The sequence below is a fragment of the Eschrichtius robustus genome, chromosome 10, assembly GCF_028021215.1.
Source record: "Eschrichtius robustus isolate mEscRob2 chromosome 10, mEscRob2.pri, whole genome shotgun sequence".
Taxonomy (NCBI): Eukaryota; Metazoa; Chordata; class Mammalia; order Artiodactyla; family Eschrichtiidae; genus Eschrichtius; species Eschrichtius robustus.
Genome location: NC_090833.1, coordinates 118699210 through 118715746, shown reverse-complemented (window position 1 = coordinate 118715746; position 16537 = coordinate 118699210). Strand labels below are relative to the sequence as shown.

General features: G+C 39.4%; 1 protein-coding gene across 1 annotated transcript; it reads left to right on the top strand.

Annotated features, from left to right (window-relative positions):
• Positions 1-1552: 1552 nt before the first annotated feature.
• LOC137771029 (putative uncharacterized protein C18orf15) lies at positions 1553-15919 on the top strand. Its single transcript, XM_068554045.1, has 3 exons — positions 1553-1658; positions 1864-1931; positions 15818-15919. The coding sequence occupies exons 1-3, from the start codon at positions 1553-1555 to the stop codon at positions 15917-15919; spliced, it is 276 nt and encodes a 91-aa protein (XP_068410146.1).
• Positions 15920-16537: the final 618 nt, after the last annotated feature.

The following is a 16537-nucleotide window of genomic DNA, read 5'->3' as shown; positions in this document are numbered from 1 at the left end:
TATTGGCACTTCATATAGGTAAAACTCTGGGCTATTATCAAAGGCACTTGTGGATTCATTTTTACATGAAATTGAAAAAACATCAAAGGGAAACATTTCTCCCTGTAACTACACACAAATCATGCTTGACTTCATATTATTTCTATCTACACGTGTACAGGCAAACTGGTAGGTGATGGACCACACTGCCAACTTCTCTCTCAGCTCACAGAATACAGATGATACCTTTAAAATGGGTGGAGACCTAATTAATCTTACAGGCGATGTAAACCTTTTCTCCTTAACCTGATAACAGTGTGGAACAGTAGGAAACCCACAATCTTCATGATAAGGGAGCCCAGGTGTGAAGGCTGTGTATAAAAATATTCAAACAACAATAAAGTTACTTTTTTCTGTACCATAAGAACAGTGCAAATCATACCCTGTCATTCTCTGAGGTATTTTCGAAGTGCTACACAGCAGGCTTTTTAAATACTGTAGTTGATCATAAAAATCACAGATCAAGTTAAGAAGCATTGGATGTGCTGGTCTTTTTAGGTTGTTTCCTTTACCAGCTTCACACACAGCACCTCCAGTGCTTGAATTGATGTTTCCTTGAGCTGCTGCTAAGCAAGACTTCCACGCTCTAAGGAACCAGCAACATCTTTCGAAGCTTCTTGAGAAGCTAACTTGCTTTCTTCAGTTTAAATCATGACCCTGGGCTGGAGTCATGCTATTAGTAAAGGGAATTTTTTTTAACGGTAAAACCATGTCTCATATAAATGCAAAAGAGACATGTATTAAAGACTTTGTTTAATTAATTAATGAGTGAAACACTAAGGTGTTTAAATTGGTTCCAGGGAGAATCCAAAAAACCACACATATATTAGGCACTTAGAATGTGAAATGAATTTACAAATTGATGCAAAATTGGCCAATATTCACAGGAAATAATTCCTTTGCGTTGGACAGAGTTTATTTGCATATCTGAACAGAATCATTTGCAATAGTGTCAGTTTTTTTGCAAGTTAGAGATTTGCAAAATATCTCAGAGAGAATTAAAGATGAAAATAGCCAGAAGACAGGTACCCAGTGATCTTTTTGCCCATTTCAAAGTTCACGCATTTTCTCTAAAATATGCAGAGGAAATACTCAGGAACAACTTAGGATGTCATGACTAAGGCAGAACTTATATTTTAAAGCGAAAGACTTCCATTAAGTGTTGAATATATTTTTGCAGAACAGCTATAAGAATTAAAGGATGAATTTTATAGATTACTGACACAATTTATATTTGCTGCAACTTACATAAATAATTTTGGGCAGAGGATATTCCCAAGAACTTAATGTTGTTGTTTGAATTTGGTCACAGTTGCTACTGAAAATCTCCCCTTAAATAATTTATAGATAATGATTTGGTGAGAACAGGCTGAGGGACTGATATCCAATGTTTTGTGAAGGTATTCGACAGACTTCCAAAGCAACGAGGGAACCTGGGACAAAATCATGTTTGGAATTTGCATATTTAGGGAAAATTGTTGAATTCTCTTGATACAGTTGTCCTGTATTTCTCATGTGTGTGTGTGCATGTGTGTGCCTCTGTGTGCGTGCATGCATGTGCCCCTGTGTGTGCGCATGTGTGCATGCATGCATGTGCCTCTGTGTGTGTGTATGTGTGGGTATATGCATGTGTCCCCTATGTGTGTGTATGTGTGCATGCATGTGTGTGCCCCTGTGTGCACGTATGTGTGTGCATGCATGTGCCCCCTTGTGTGGGTATGTGTCACGTGCATGCGTGTGCCCCTGTGTGTGCATGCATGTGCCCCTGTGTGTGCGCATGTGGGCATGCATGCATGTGCCTGTGTGGGTATGTGTGTGCCCCTGTGTGCGTGTATGTGTGCATGCATGTGTGTGCCCTGTGTGTGTGTGCATGCGTGTGCCCCTGTGAGCACGTATGTGTGTGCATGCATGTGCCCCCCTGCACACCCACAGGGACACTAGGGTGAACCCCTTGGCCGTTCTTGCTTCCTTTCTCTTTCTCACCCACACACATTCTGCTTTTCTGATTGAAGTTCACTGATTAGTGTCTTTTTATTAATGGCTGGTCAGGTGGTCCAACTTAGGAAAAACTCGCTCACATTCTTGCCATATTTCCTGTCTTTTGACCTCTGCCCCTTGACCCCTCTCACCCTTCCTCACTCCGCCTGGTTCCCAACTAAATCCCTGGGTTCTGTGCCGTTTGAGCTCCCCTCTGATTGCGAGTGGCCCACAGTAAGAGGTAGAAGGAAGGGGAGGAGAGGGCAGGGCTGCTGCTCTGCGGACGTCCCTCAGGGTCACCTGGCCTGGCCCGGGGCTGCCCCTCAGGGTCCTCTACTGGCCTATTTGTCTCCAGTAACTGTGTCTTCCCTTGGTTACCCTGAGTCTTGAGGTCGTAGCTGCCCCTCTGCTGTCACTAGACCGAGATGATCACACATCCACTACGGGTCCTTTATACCCATCCACACTGTGATAAGTGCTGTTTTGTTGGTAAAACCTCCTGGAATAGTTTTAATTTGAGGGACCCATGTTTTCTGGTGGGCTCCTGGCTGATATCCTGCCCAGGTGTGTCTGTCTTTATCTTCTGAACCATGTGACTGGCCAGAGGGGTGGAAATTCCCAAGATTTTAATCTAGGCTCAGAGAAAGGAGAGGCTCTCTCAAACCTTTAGTCTTGACCCGGGTCAGCAAACGTTATCTGCAAAGGGCCAGAGAGTGCATATTTAAGGCTTTGTGGATCGTGCTGATAGTGGGCATAGATAATAAGGAAAATGGGCATGACTGTATTCCAATAAAACTTTACTTATAAACAGAAGGGGTGGTGATTTGGCATTTGGGCTCTAGTTTGCTGACCCTGGTTTAGACCATAAAATTTAAACCGGGTTTATAAGAGCTCCACACTTGGGTCTCTTATGGTGCTATTAATAACAAAGCACTATTTTGTCTTAGTTTATGCTGTGGTATTTTCCTTTTCCAAGTCTGTCAAAATATATAAATCTAAAGATTGAAGAAACTGCTCAAAATCCAAATAGGACAAAGCTGTAGAAATCCATGTCAAGACGTATCATAATCAAATTTCTGAAAACTAAAGGCAAAGAAAACGTTTTGAAGGGAAACAAAGAGAACAGACACGTTCCCTATAGAAGGATAACTCATCAAACCCACAGATTTCTCATCAAAATGGGCCAGAAGAGGAGAAACGTTTTGAAAAACAGAACTCTCAATCGAGAATTTATCCTTTAAATGTGAAATAAAACAGTCCCAGTTAAAGGAGATCTAAGAGAATTTGTCACCTGCAGAATGCTCTAAAAGAATTGCTAAAGGAAGTTCTTCAAACATCAAGGAAATGATGAGAGAAGAAAACTGGGAGAATCAGAACTAAGGAAAGAGCAAGAAATATGGATAAAGAAGTAGACTCTTCTGTTGACTTTTTAAAATTATAAAATTTTTATCAGACATTTCCATGTGTGAAGAGATAATAATAGTATCACAGACAGGAAGGCCCTAACCGTGGGGATGTTTTCTCTTTGAAATGTTAAAATGTCGATACTAGTAGATTATGATATGTTACTTAAGTACATTGTAATCCCTAGAAAAACGATTTTAAAATACAGAGGTATACACAAAACACTGCAGATAAATCAAAATGTAATACGGTCTGAAGTCAGGGAGCCTCATTCCTTCAGCTCCGTTTTTCTTTCTCAGATTCCTTTGGCTATTTGGGGTCTTTTGTATTTCCATACAAATTTTAAAATTATTTGTTCTAGTTCTGTGAAAAATGCCATTGGTAATTTGATAGGGATTGCATTGAGTCGGTAGATTGCCTTGGGTAGTATAGTCATTTTGACAATATTGATTCCTCCAATCCAAGAACATGGTATATCTTTTCACCTGTTTGTGTCATCTTCAATTTCTTTCATCAGCATCTTATGGTTTTTGGAGTACAGGTCTTTTGCCTCCTTAGGTAGGTTTATTCCTAGGTATTTTATTCTTTTTGATGTGATGGTAAATGGGATTGTTTCCTTAATTTCTCTGTCTGATCTTTCATTGTTAGTGTGTAGAAATGCAACAGATTTCTGTGTATTAATTTTATATCCTGCAACTTTACCGAATTCATTGATGAGCTCTAGTAGTTTTCTGGTAGCATCTTTAGGATTTTCTATGTATAGCATCATCTCATCTGCAAACAGTGACGGGTCCAAGAGGGAGGGGATATATGTATACATATAGCTGATTCACTTCGTTGTACAGCAGAAACTAACACAACACTGTAAAGCAACTATACCCCAATTTAAAAAAAAAAACAGAAAAAAAATAGGTGAGAGCGTGGAGAAGAAGTGATTAGTATAGCTAGGGTAGATAATTAGTTCTATTTAGGGCATAGGAATTAGAAGTCCTAGGGAAATATCCAAATAGACTTCCACACAGATGTACAGCCCAATTAAATGGTCAGGGAGATGGGATGGATAGATAGGTAGGTGGATAGATAGAGAGATAGACAAATGGACATAAAGGCAGAGATTTGAGTGTTGCCTACCCAGAGTCCTTACTGATTCTTCTACTTCATTTACTTCATCCAGTCCCTGTTTGCTGGACATTTTGTCTCCATAATTTCTCCCACACCCACACCCAGTTTTTTTTATTCTGACTATCCCTGGTTCACTAGGAAACCATCATTATTTTTAGCTGGAACTATTTACTGCAAGTGTCTATTGTAATAATCGTCTAAACCCATTCCACTGCCTCTGGTTCCTCACTTATTCCATCCCTTTTATTATATTATATATATATTATATATATATTATATATAAAATATATTATATATTATATATATTATATATTTTATATTTTATATATTATATATATATTATATAAAAGTTATCTTTTTCTTCCTCAAGTCAGATGGTTTCATTCCCTTCTTTAAAAACCATTGTTTGCAGAGCAACCTCAGTTTTAGCAAGGTATTTAAAGTACTCCGCGTTTGGTACCAAGTGTTCATTCCACATCTTCTCATGTAGTTTATGGCCTTCCATATAATCTATGCTGGGGCACATTACGTGCTTTTGCTTGAGAATACTCTTAAGAATTTTATTCAATGATTAGTATCCCTTGCACATTGTAAGTTAATAGCTAAGTTCTTTTTATCATAAGTGTAACTAGTTAAACATAATATAATTTGCAGTATATTTTAAATATCAACATGTTAAAATCAAGTTTTTATATCACACTTTGAAAGTGTCCAATGGAACCTAAATAAGTGGCAATTGGATACTCACTATCATCCATTTACGGAATATGCAAACTAAGGTTTTTTTTTTTACACAGCTAACAATATTGTGTCTATTAAAGAATAATATTTTAAAAGGAGTACAATCATGACTCTCACACAGAGATAAAATGAAAACATGTTAAATATTGTATTTAGTTCCTGATTAAGCATGAAACTAGGCAGATATCAACTGGTTCAAATGAGAAGAAGAAGGAAAAGCAAATGCATATGGAGTAAAGAGATGCTGACATTAATTTACACTGGACCCAAACTGGCATATTCTAGGGAGGTAGGGAATGTAAGTCACTCCAGTATTTACTGGACAGTTGTTTGCCTGTCTGTAGACATAATTTATTTTGCATATTCATCAGTTATCTACAACGTACAGAGTTTTAAAACAGCACAAAGGTAAAGAAAGACCAGAAAACCTGGGCAATGGGCTCTGAATAATGGGTGATTTTGCACTGGGCACACCCAGTAATCTTGTGTGTTTATTTCAAATTTCCTTACACACGATTCCATTTTCTTCCTGAACTCGTGTTGCAATTCCTTTATTTACAGACTTATAACCTATTACATTATTTTATGTTTGATGGTCTTCTATTGGTCAGTCCTAAAGTAATTGTTTGAATATAAATGAGTACATGAATTGAAATATTATGTTTTGATTTAATTTCCTGTCACCATGTGGCTGTAAGTGTTAGTAAAACTTTCTTCTGGTTTGGGATATTGTTCCAATTATTAGTACTAAAAAGTGATCAAAGAAACCTAAAAATCTTGCTGATTTTGGTATATTAGTATCACAAATAAGTATTAACTTTTATTTGAAATACATCTAATTATAAGATTGATAGATTTTTTTTTCCCATGTCGTTTTTTGTATTCATGGATGAATGTCACTTTTGGTTGGAATGACCCAGAATTCAGCATTAGTTCTATTCTTATTTTTCTTTTTATAGAAATAGAGACTGACAAATTTTGAAGATAAAAGATGGAAGAAACACTTATTCCACTGTTACTAAGTGAGTTTGAACTCCTTGCTGAATTCACAAACTTATCTATCCCCCAGAATTAATTTAGAAAATCCATCAGATGACATTTTCACTAGATTTCCCTTTATTTTTGTTGAAAGTAAAGAAAGTAAACCACCTGACTTGCAACAGTTGGTTCATTTGGAGTCATTCACACTCTCTGTATTAATATCAATATTTGTAATTGCCTTTTTGTGTGGTGACCAATACATCACAGAAAGATTCCGCGTGTGCCTTCCATGTTTAAAGTGAAATAAAGGCAATTACAAAAAGGGATACAGGAAAAGAGAATTTGCTCAATATTTCCCCCACAGATGATTTCTCATGCAGATTTTAGAAGAGAGAATATATATGAAAGGTATCTAGAAACTGGTTTTGTTAAGACTGTATTTCAGAAAGGGTGGTCCATGAACAAGCAGCATCACTTAGGATATTTCTAGAAGTGCAAATTCTTGGACCCCGCCCTAGGCCCACTGTGTCAGAAACCCTGGGTGCAGGGCCCCCCATATCTGGGTCACTATGCCCTCGCCGACCAACACCTTCAGGGTCTGCTTTCCCAGGGGGATCATCACTGATTTCTTGGGGCTCTGAACTACTTGATTTTTCCAGAACATGTTGTGTATTTGTATACCTTATGCTGTGTTCTAGCAAATCCCTCCAATTTAAATGCAATCTCCTATGTAGAGCATTTTATACTTATTTACCAATAATTATAATTTACTTACATGCGTGCGTTTAATACTGATTTGCATTACTTTGTATTGTTGGGACTTTCTGCGAGAATCAGGCACAGTCCTATGCCAGATGTGTGCTCGTAGGATGAACAAACTTAGAAGTAGGAAGGTAGTAGCCTGACAAAAATATGGGAGGAAGTGAGTGCTAGGAGCAAAGTATTTGGAGACACACCCACGTAAACTTGATCTCCAGCTCCATACCCTGGGGGTGCTGCATATTCTTCTTTAGGGCTCTGTGTCCAGGTAAGATTTGGATAATTCCACGGATCCACAAGAGTATAGTAAGAATTAAATGAGGTAATGTAAAGTGCCTGGAACTCAGTAAATCTTCAAAAGTATCAGTTTATTATAATTATCATCATTGTTATTATTAGTACCAAAGTTTGTGTTCTGTAACACCCTCTATATGACTTTTAGAACATATGCATACTTCCCATGGTCTAGACACATGAAATATCCCACAGGAAATATTGCAGTAGATGCTTTGTTGAAGTTTCTCTCACGGCGAGATCGTTCATTGGTGGGAGGAGGAATTACTCATTATGACATTAATAAGCTACTTCATTGTGCTGAAAGAGAAAAAATAAGAAAGAAAGGAAGTGAAGAAGAAAAATAATATAGGCAGGAAATTGAGGGAAATCTTAAAACCAAATATGTGAGAGAATGGAAAGCACAAGCAGTGGAGAAAAATAGTAAAATAATCACACTAATATCAATATTTGTAGACTTTTTGCAACTTTAAAATGCTTTCTCATCCATTGTCTCCTTGATGTTCTTACCGATAAATAAATAGGAAAGAAAATGAAGTTAAAATGACTTGTTCACAAAAGCAGGGCTAGGGCTTGGAAAAAGAGATTTTGAATTTTAAAAAGGCAATGAGGTGTCAAGAAAAGAATGTTTCCTTGGTTCCTCCCTCTTGCAGAGATAAATCTTGGACATATTCAGAGCCATCCCACAGCACATAGTTGTGAATCTTCCTGGTTGACTCTCTTCCCCTTATTCTCAGCAGGGGGCTGTCATATCATTTGTGTGTGTGTGTGTGTGTGTGTTTGGTGTGTGGTGTGTGTGGGGTGTGTGCGTGTGGTGCACCACGTCCCCCTATGTCCCACCACAGGGGTCTTGTCAAAGGCAGTAGCAGGAGCTCAGCCTTCTACCCCTCCCTCAGGTTCAGTGTGAAGCACAAACCCCTCTGCAGGACCCGTGAGACCCTCTTTATCACAGACCCCTTTGTCAGTGGTATCCACCCCTTGCTCAAGTCTCAGAGAAGGAACGAGAAGCCTTGAATAGCCGTGTTCTCTATACCTTATGCCCTCTCTTCTCTGACCTGGTGCTCCGCTGGGGACCTAATTCAACTCAGCCGTGGCCTCGTCTGGGAACTGCTGGCCTCAGCTGTGTGTCCCGTGACCCTGCTCCCACACTGGGATCGCTCATGTTATTTACTTGTTATTAGTTTGTTCATTCCTGCGACAAATAATGATTGAATGCCGACTATAGGTATTTATTTATTTATTGTAGTGTTTTCACAGAATTTTTTTTCATTGAAGTATAATTGATTTACAATGTTAGGCTTGTTTCAGGTGTACATCAAAGTGATTCAGTTATATATATATATATACTCCAGATTCTTTTCCCTTGTAGGTTATTAAAAAATATTGAGTATAGTTCCTTGTGCTATATGGTAAGTGCTTGTTGGTTATCTATTATATATATATTAGTGTGTTTTTGTTAATCCCAAACTCCTAATTTATATCCCCCTCTCCCCTTTAGTAACCATAAGTTTGTTATGTCTTGTATATAAGTTAAGTTATGTTATGTCTTGTATATAAGTTCATTTTTATCAGTATTTTAGATTCTACATATAAGTGATATATGATACTTGTCTTTCTCTGATTTACTTCGCTTAGTATGATAATCTCTAGGTTCATCCATGTTGCTGCAAATGGCATTATTTCCTTCTTTTTTATGGCTGAGTAATATTCCATTGTATATAGGTACCACATCTTCTTTATGCATTCCTTTCTTGAGGAACATTTAGGTTGCTTCCATGTCTTGATTATTGTAAACTGTGCTGCAATGAACATTGGGGTGCATGTATCTTTTCGAATCATGGTTTTCTCTGGATATAGTTCCAGTAGTGGGATTGCTGGGTCATATGATAGTTCTGTTTTTAGTTTTTTAAGGAACCTCCATACTGTTCTCCATAGTGGCTGCATCAATTTACATTCCCACCAACAGTGTAGGAGGGTTCCCTTTTCTCCACACCCTCTGCAGCATTTGTTGTTTGTAGACTTTTTAGTGATGGCCACTCTGACCGGTGTGAGTTGATACCTCATTGTACTTTTGATTTGCGTTTCTCTGATAATTACTGATGTTGAGCATTTTTTCATGTGTTTATTGGCCATTTGTATGTCTTCTTTGGAGAAGTGTCTGTTGAATGCCAACTATATGTAAAACACTGGTCTGAGGCAGGAACACAGCAAGATGCAAGTGAGGTGATATCTTCCCTACAAAGCTGATGGTGAGGGGGTGGGGCTGGGAACCCCTGAGCAGGTCACGGCTGCGTGGTCGTCTGTGAAGCAGGGTGCAGGCGTCGTCTGATCTGACTTGAGCATCTTGTGTTTATGTAGCAGAGTTCTCATTGTTGTTGATTTGAAAGCAGGGAACTATGCCTTTATCACTGTATTTTCAGTGCCAGTATCACTGTATTACAGAAGCCTGATACATGTTGTGGAACTAATAAGTTAATAATAAATATTATTTTAAATATGATCTCCCGAAAAGATTATACATTTACCCTCAGTAATATATTCTTGTGATTAATGTTTATTAGTAAAATATTATGTTTATATTATGTTTAAATTTAATTGCAGTTTGAAAGAACTTCCTCTTATGTTTTCGGAAAACTGACAAGTCCCTTTGTGTATTCAAAGGCTACTGTGAGATTGTCAGGTCATTGCTGACTTGAATTTGGTAGTTTGATCCGGGAAGCTCTGAGATGGGGTGACACCACTCATTCTGAGCCCACGGTTCTGCGCGTCTGGGTCTCATCCACCAGGAGAGTAAAAAGGGGCCAGGTTCCTGGCCCCTCAGTGAGCCTTCCTTCCTTAAAGGAGCTCCCTCCTGCCTTTACCACACTCTTATTCCTCTAACCTGCCATGTCGTTCTCCATAGCACTTACCAGTACCTGGCATTGTGTGTCTACTTGTGTATTTTTTCAGTCTATGCCTTGGGAATGTAAGCTCCTGAGTGCAGGGACATTTTCCTGCTCAGTGGTGCATTGCCATGGACCGGAAAGCATGGCGGACCTCAGGTAGCGTTTGTTGAATGTATGGAAATATGAGTAACCTGGAGGGAAGACTGGAGAAGAGGGATTTGGTGGATTCTATGGGGTTGAGAAGCGAAGGGAAAAGAAAAATCAAGAAAGGTAGAGAAGACTTAGCATGTCTGTTCTTGGGTCAGGAAGAGAGCGTCCAGAAGCACTGATGTTTGATAAACTTTGATGCATGTAGTGTCCTGGGTAATCCTTAGATGTGGGGTAACATGTGATCCCATACCAGGAGGCCGTGCTCACTCTTTACGCTGCTTCCTGGGCCCACAGAGGTTGGCTAAAGTCAGATACGTAGATTTGGGCTTCTCTGGACTAAATCATCTCCATTCCATCATTTCTCATCATTATTCATATTTTCAAATATGCTTTTCAAACTCTTATCATTCTTTTAAAAAAATTCAAAATTTCCACATTGATTTTTAAGGCAGGATTTAACAAAAAGAGATTTCTGTCATGTGGATGCATGCCTATCTTGAGCCAATATGAAATTAGGGCTAATAGGTTATGCTGGGCTCTTTATGTTGCTAGTCCAATGAATCACATTGGTTTATTAAGCATAACGTCTTTACTGTAGTAAAACAATGATAAAAGACCAAGTATGTAACCTATTTGCTCTGATAACCTTGAATGTTATTCATTATGTAAGAAGGCTTTGCATTGTTTAATATGTTTGTACTTTTAAAAATTAACCTGTTTCTTGAGAGGAAAGGCTTATAATAATTTAAGCTGTAACAAAGTTTCTAGATTAATATATAATATTTGCTCTTAGTTTTTACAGATCTGAGAACATGAAAAGGAATGTAGGGACAGCAAACTCAAAAAGATTTTCCAGCTTCCCTTCTGTTTTTAAATAGTTCCAATTTTCCAGAGTCTGCTATATTTGATTGTGGGGATCACGTGTCCTATTCCCTCTGTGTTTATCAGTTTACTAAAACCAATATAGAAAATTCTAATATTCCTCGTCTTATCTTCCTGCCAACTACCCATGAAGAGGACCAGTCAAGTAATTCCTGTATGAAGGGTTTATCACTGCTGCAGTGACTTGTAACCGAGAGCATGTGGTTTCTGTAAATTCAGGTAATTAAGTTGTGCTTGCTAAAAATTTCAGGATAGGAGGTTGACTTATTAGAAAGCTTAACGTAATAATCGAGTTATTAGTAATCATTATCCAAATGAAGTATATTATATTAGGAAAAGGATTTCCTTGCATCATTGCTTCTTAGGAACAATAAAAATATAACTTTATCATGCAAATGGGTGCATTTCTTCTCTTTGTCCTCACTAGCTTTGCAAATGAAGAGGAAGCTCGGTAAAAACCACAGTCAGAGATTCTGGTGCGATGTAGACGTAGTAAAGGGGAGAGATGGCATCCAGGAATCAAAGAAAAGACAGGCTAAGGCTTACTCAGAGTCATCAAATTCTATGTTTTAGGATCTTCACATAGAGATGAGATGAAACTAAAGGAAGAAATAGAAATAAGTGTTGCATTAAACACTCTTTCCCCTGATCCTGGATGTATTGTAACAGACTTGTGAATTATAACGGTTTTTTTTGTGTGGGAGATGTGAGTCCTTTAGAACACTGTTCGTCTTCATACTCTTGATGGGCCAGCCCATCCTTGGCTCTTACACCCCTACAATAGCTCTGTGTTATTTTCCATCATTGGTACCACATTTAGTGACAATGTAATGCATTCCTTACTAAACTACTCTTTAATTAAAAGCTATTTCCATTGCTTAAAATCAAATTTTATAGGTAGCTTTTATTCTGTGTAGATAGTCATGGATTCAATACCTAGTTTTCCCTTCTTTCTTTTATCTAACTGTCATCTATCTATCTATCTATCCCTATCAATCACTATATCTATCTATCTACCTACTTATATAGCTATTCCCTATCTATTTATCTATCTATCTATCTATTCCCTATCTATCTATCTGGCTATCATCTATCTAAGGAATCTTTCTGTCTATCTTGACTTTGGAAGTACCAAGGGTCAGGGTTGCCAGGAGTCCTGAGAAATACAGAGTTCTCCTCACTGAAACACAGAAATTCAGTGAACAAAAACGTAGGGTAGTAGCTTTGAGATTTCAGGGTTCCACATAGTTTTCAACTTTAAGAAGATTTGGATTTTTCTATTCACACTGGAACTTTACTAGGTACTTACTTTTTAGCTGTACTGGCCATGCCTGGATTTCCTGTAGTCTTATACTAAGGAAGAAAACTTTTATGTGGAAACCTCAATGCATTTACTACCTATCAGAATTAATTGGATATGGTCAGTGAATTTCAGTACCTCAGAGCTCTGCACAGGGTCCAGTGGAAAAAGAAAACATCTTTGAAAGTTCAGTACCATTTGACGAGAAATCCATGTAAATGAAAACAGGGCAGGTACAGAATGATAGAAGAAATACGCTGCTTTTCCTGATCAAGAACACCCACGGGAAGCCCAGAAACATAATGGGAAAAGCTCAAAATCTTCCAAGGGCTTTACTGCCTCAGTTATTCTCTGAACATTCTCCCCCCACGTGCTCACTTCCTCACCTGTTCACATCCTCACTGTGTGCCAAGAGTTTAATGTGAGTAAGCTCAAGATGTATGGAAAAACTGTGCTTAATTCAATGGTGCTACCTTTTAACATAGCACTTAAATGCATGCCAAAGTAGCAGTCCATCGTTTTATTTCTTTATAAGGATCTCGTGGTGGTCTCCCCTTCCCTGTTGCGGTCACTCTTTTGAATAAAACATCTCTTTCCCTGTGCCCAGGTTGGTTTTTATCTGTCAACACAGGAATGTTTTCTATAGAAACTGAGCTGTGAGAAGAGGGTGCACACAGTACGTGTGAGAAACACACACAGCAGTGCTCGTGCAGAAGGTCAGCAAATTTCAGCCCCAGCTCCTTGCAACCAGGAGTAGATTAGCGGGAGGCTGGCGTTTAATGAGTCAGGCCTGCACCGTGAATGCAATGGTTGGTGTGTGGGCAGGAGACGGGGAGAGCTCAGAGTGTCAGACTGGCCTGGAGGAATTCCTTCAACCCCGCCACCACGCCACCCCAGACTTTCACACGCCCCCTCCCCCAGGTCCCCAAGGCCAGGGAATTTGTTTGTATCACTTCACACCTCCTCTGAAAATCCCCATAGGCCCTTCCCCTCTGCGACCACGGCCTTGGGTTGTGGGACCAGCAGAGGGCCTAGGAGAGGGCCTCAGCTCAGCATAGGTGGACGGGGCCTCTGGTCTGTCCTGGGTAAAAGCCTGGATGAGAAAATGAAACAGCTGAAGGGGAATTGGAACAGCGGCTGAGATGTTGTGTCTAGGACTTGCTTGTTAATGGTCATACTCAGGTCTGGTAAGATTGTAACAAAACTTCTCTTGTCAGACATCCTTTGGGAAAGACCCAGACCTAGAATTTCTTTGAGAGCCTCCAAGTTTACACTGCTCAAGAGCAAAATGTAATCATTCATCATTTAAAAAAAGCCAAAAGCTCAGGAGCTATTAAAACATTTTCCAAATAAATATTTTTGTCATTAAAACACAATGCTATTGTTTAAATAAGTGTAACATCGTCTTTTCATTCACAGTATAATTAATTCCTGACTATAATGCATTGTGGCAGCATAATCTGTTGATGTGAAAATTTGTTTAATTCCAAGAGTAGAGGCTGGTCTTTGGAGGACAGTGCTTACTATTTAGGTATTTCTTGAGTTCAAATGTAAAATAATTTTTAATCTTTTGGATAAAAAATTATTTTGAGACTTTCTAGTAGATTTTAAGGATTTGTGAATGGTTTCTCCTCTTGACCACATATGTTGAATAAAGCATAACATTAACTGCAGGCAGTGAACGTAACAACAGGTAAGAAACAATTTGAACTGGAAAGTTAGTCTTAGTTTGAATTAAGTCAAATTTTACAGTAATACATGGAAATAATTGTAGAGGTGCTCACAAAATTGTGGGTTACAGTCAAGATCAGTTCCTAACATTTTTCTGATAAATGTAACACCATAACTATTCTGGGATTTATACATGATGTCTAAACGTACATCTTCTCTTGTTTGTACTCATTTCTACTGTTCGTATTACAACCCTATACTCCATGGTATTTCTTAAAGGAATAAAAATAAATCCATTCATAGGGAAACAATTATATTAGCAGATCCTGCTCTCCAAAATTCCAATTAACTGCTTGGACAAATGGGAAGACAATATCAATTTATTCAATATGCCCATATGGAGAGGAAACGTTTTCCTCAACTCTTTAGGGCCCCTGGCTGGGTCTGAAAATTACAGTGACAAAGACAGATGAGCAGGAGAAAAGCATACATATTTATTTAAGTTTCACGTGACATGGGAGCCTCCACAAGGACATGAGCACCCGAAGAAACAGACCTGAGCGCTTTGATGCTGAGTGTGGTGAAGGGCGGGCAGTTGTGGAGGATGGAGGGGGTCAGGGAGGATGAGTGATGTAGTAACTGGGGGGTTAGCAGGGTCTACTTTTTGGGATTCTTCTTGGGTCCCTCTGTGTCTGGAGATGCAGGTGTTCTTTTCCTCTGGGTTTAGGGAGAGCACCTCTCACCTGAGGGTTTTGTGACCTGCCTCGGGGAGAATTGTGGGGGAAGGTCAGAGGGACCTTCATGCTTCTGCCATGTTCTCAAACTCCATCAGCTTAAAGTATTCAATATGCCCAGGCACCATATTTCGGGGTATTATGTTCTGAACCCCATCACCAGTGACCATGTAAAGTTTTTATCTCTTTTATCATTACTAGCTCGACCTGCATCTAAATTTTTATCTCCCGATGTGCTCAGTGGTAGTTTCAACTTGTTACCAAATTGCACGTTGTAATGTGATCCTTTAAGTCTCCCTGACGACATCTTCAATTTTTAGCTCAGGTCAAGGTTTGCTACTCCAGAGGCTGCAGCCAGGTTCTGCAGAATAAAATTTTCGTGCACTGTTGAAAATCCCATGGGCTTTGTAATGGAAAGAATAGAAACAACTCTCATGGTGGAGATTTAGAGACAGCTCTTCCAACAAGGTTTGATCTGGGGACTAAAATAATACCATCAAGTACCCAGCTGTCTCTTTCCCTCGGGTCTGGTTACTGCAGCGCCAGCCTCATGTTGGCTCTTCCTGGTGGCCCCGTGCAGCTCTTCGAACATTCTTTTCGTATAACCTTCAGATGGAAGAAGAAATCCATCTTCTGACAGTTACTGTGGGATGCGGTGAAGCTTGTCTTTCTCCTGAAGTCTCCTTTGACATTGTGTTATTTCTTATTGGAGATGGAAACAGACACTATCGTGTATGTCTGAAAGAAGTCAATTTCACGTGATTCTCACATGTAATGAGGAGGTAGGCGTGTTAATTTCTTAAAGGAAGACAGGGCAGGTAGCCGAAGCCCACCGGGGTCCCAGGCCCCCATCTCTGATGGCCTTTCCCCTGTCCTAGCTGGTCCCTGCCAGCCACTCTCCCCACTGTGAGCTCGGCCCTGGCAGCGAGAATGCTCTTCCCCAGCTGCCTCTGTGGTCCCACCCTCACTGCGTCATGTGAGGGGCACTTCAGTGAGGTCCACATCGAGGTCTTTGTAAAAACTGCAGCCTCCCCCAGCCTTCTCGTTTCTGTTCTTTCTGGCTGAGTGCTTGGTTTGCCTTTTTAAGAGAACTTGTATACCGTATACAGGTACACATCTATATACACATATAGGTACACATATGCACATGTGCATACTACATATGTGTATTCATCTCAGTGTCTGTCTCACTCTACACCCCCCCCCCCCGCGCCACTTACCAGACACACACACACACACACACAAGAAAACAAACACCACACAGACAAATATTTGGGGCCATTTTGTCCATTGCAGAGTCTCTAGTATTTTGTACGGTACCATACAATAGGCTGCACTCCATAAATAGTTTTTGAACAAATAATTCCAATTTGCTGTTTCTGGTGTTAACAGAGATAATGTTTGACGTACTGATAAGGTTATGATGAAGCCATTTCACACATTCTTTTGGGAACGTCAGCTCTAGCTGACCTGTCGTCCTCTAATAAATAAATCGGTATAAAAATCATCATGTTGACTTGTAACCTTGTTGGCATCCAGCTGAGTTCTTTCTCCCTTCAAATTGTCGCGGTGAAGCTGGGGTAGATTTTAGCTCTTAA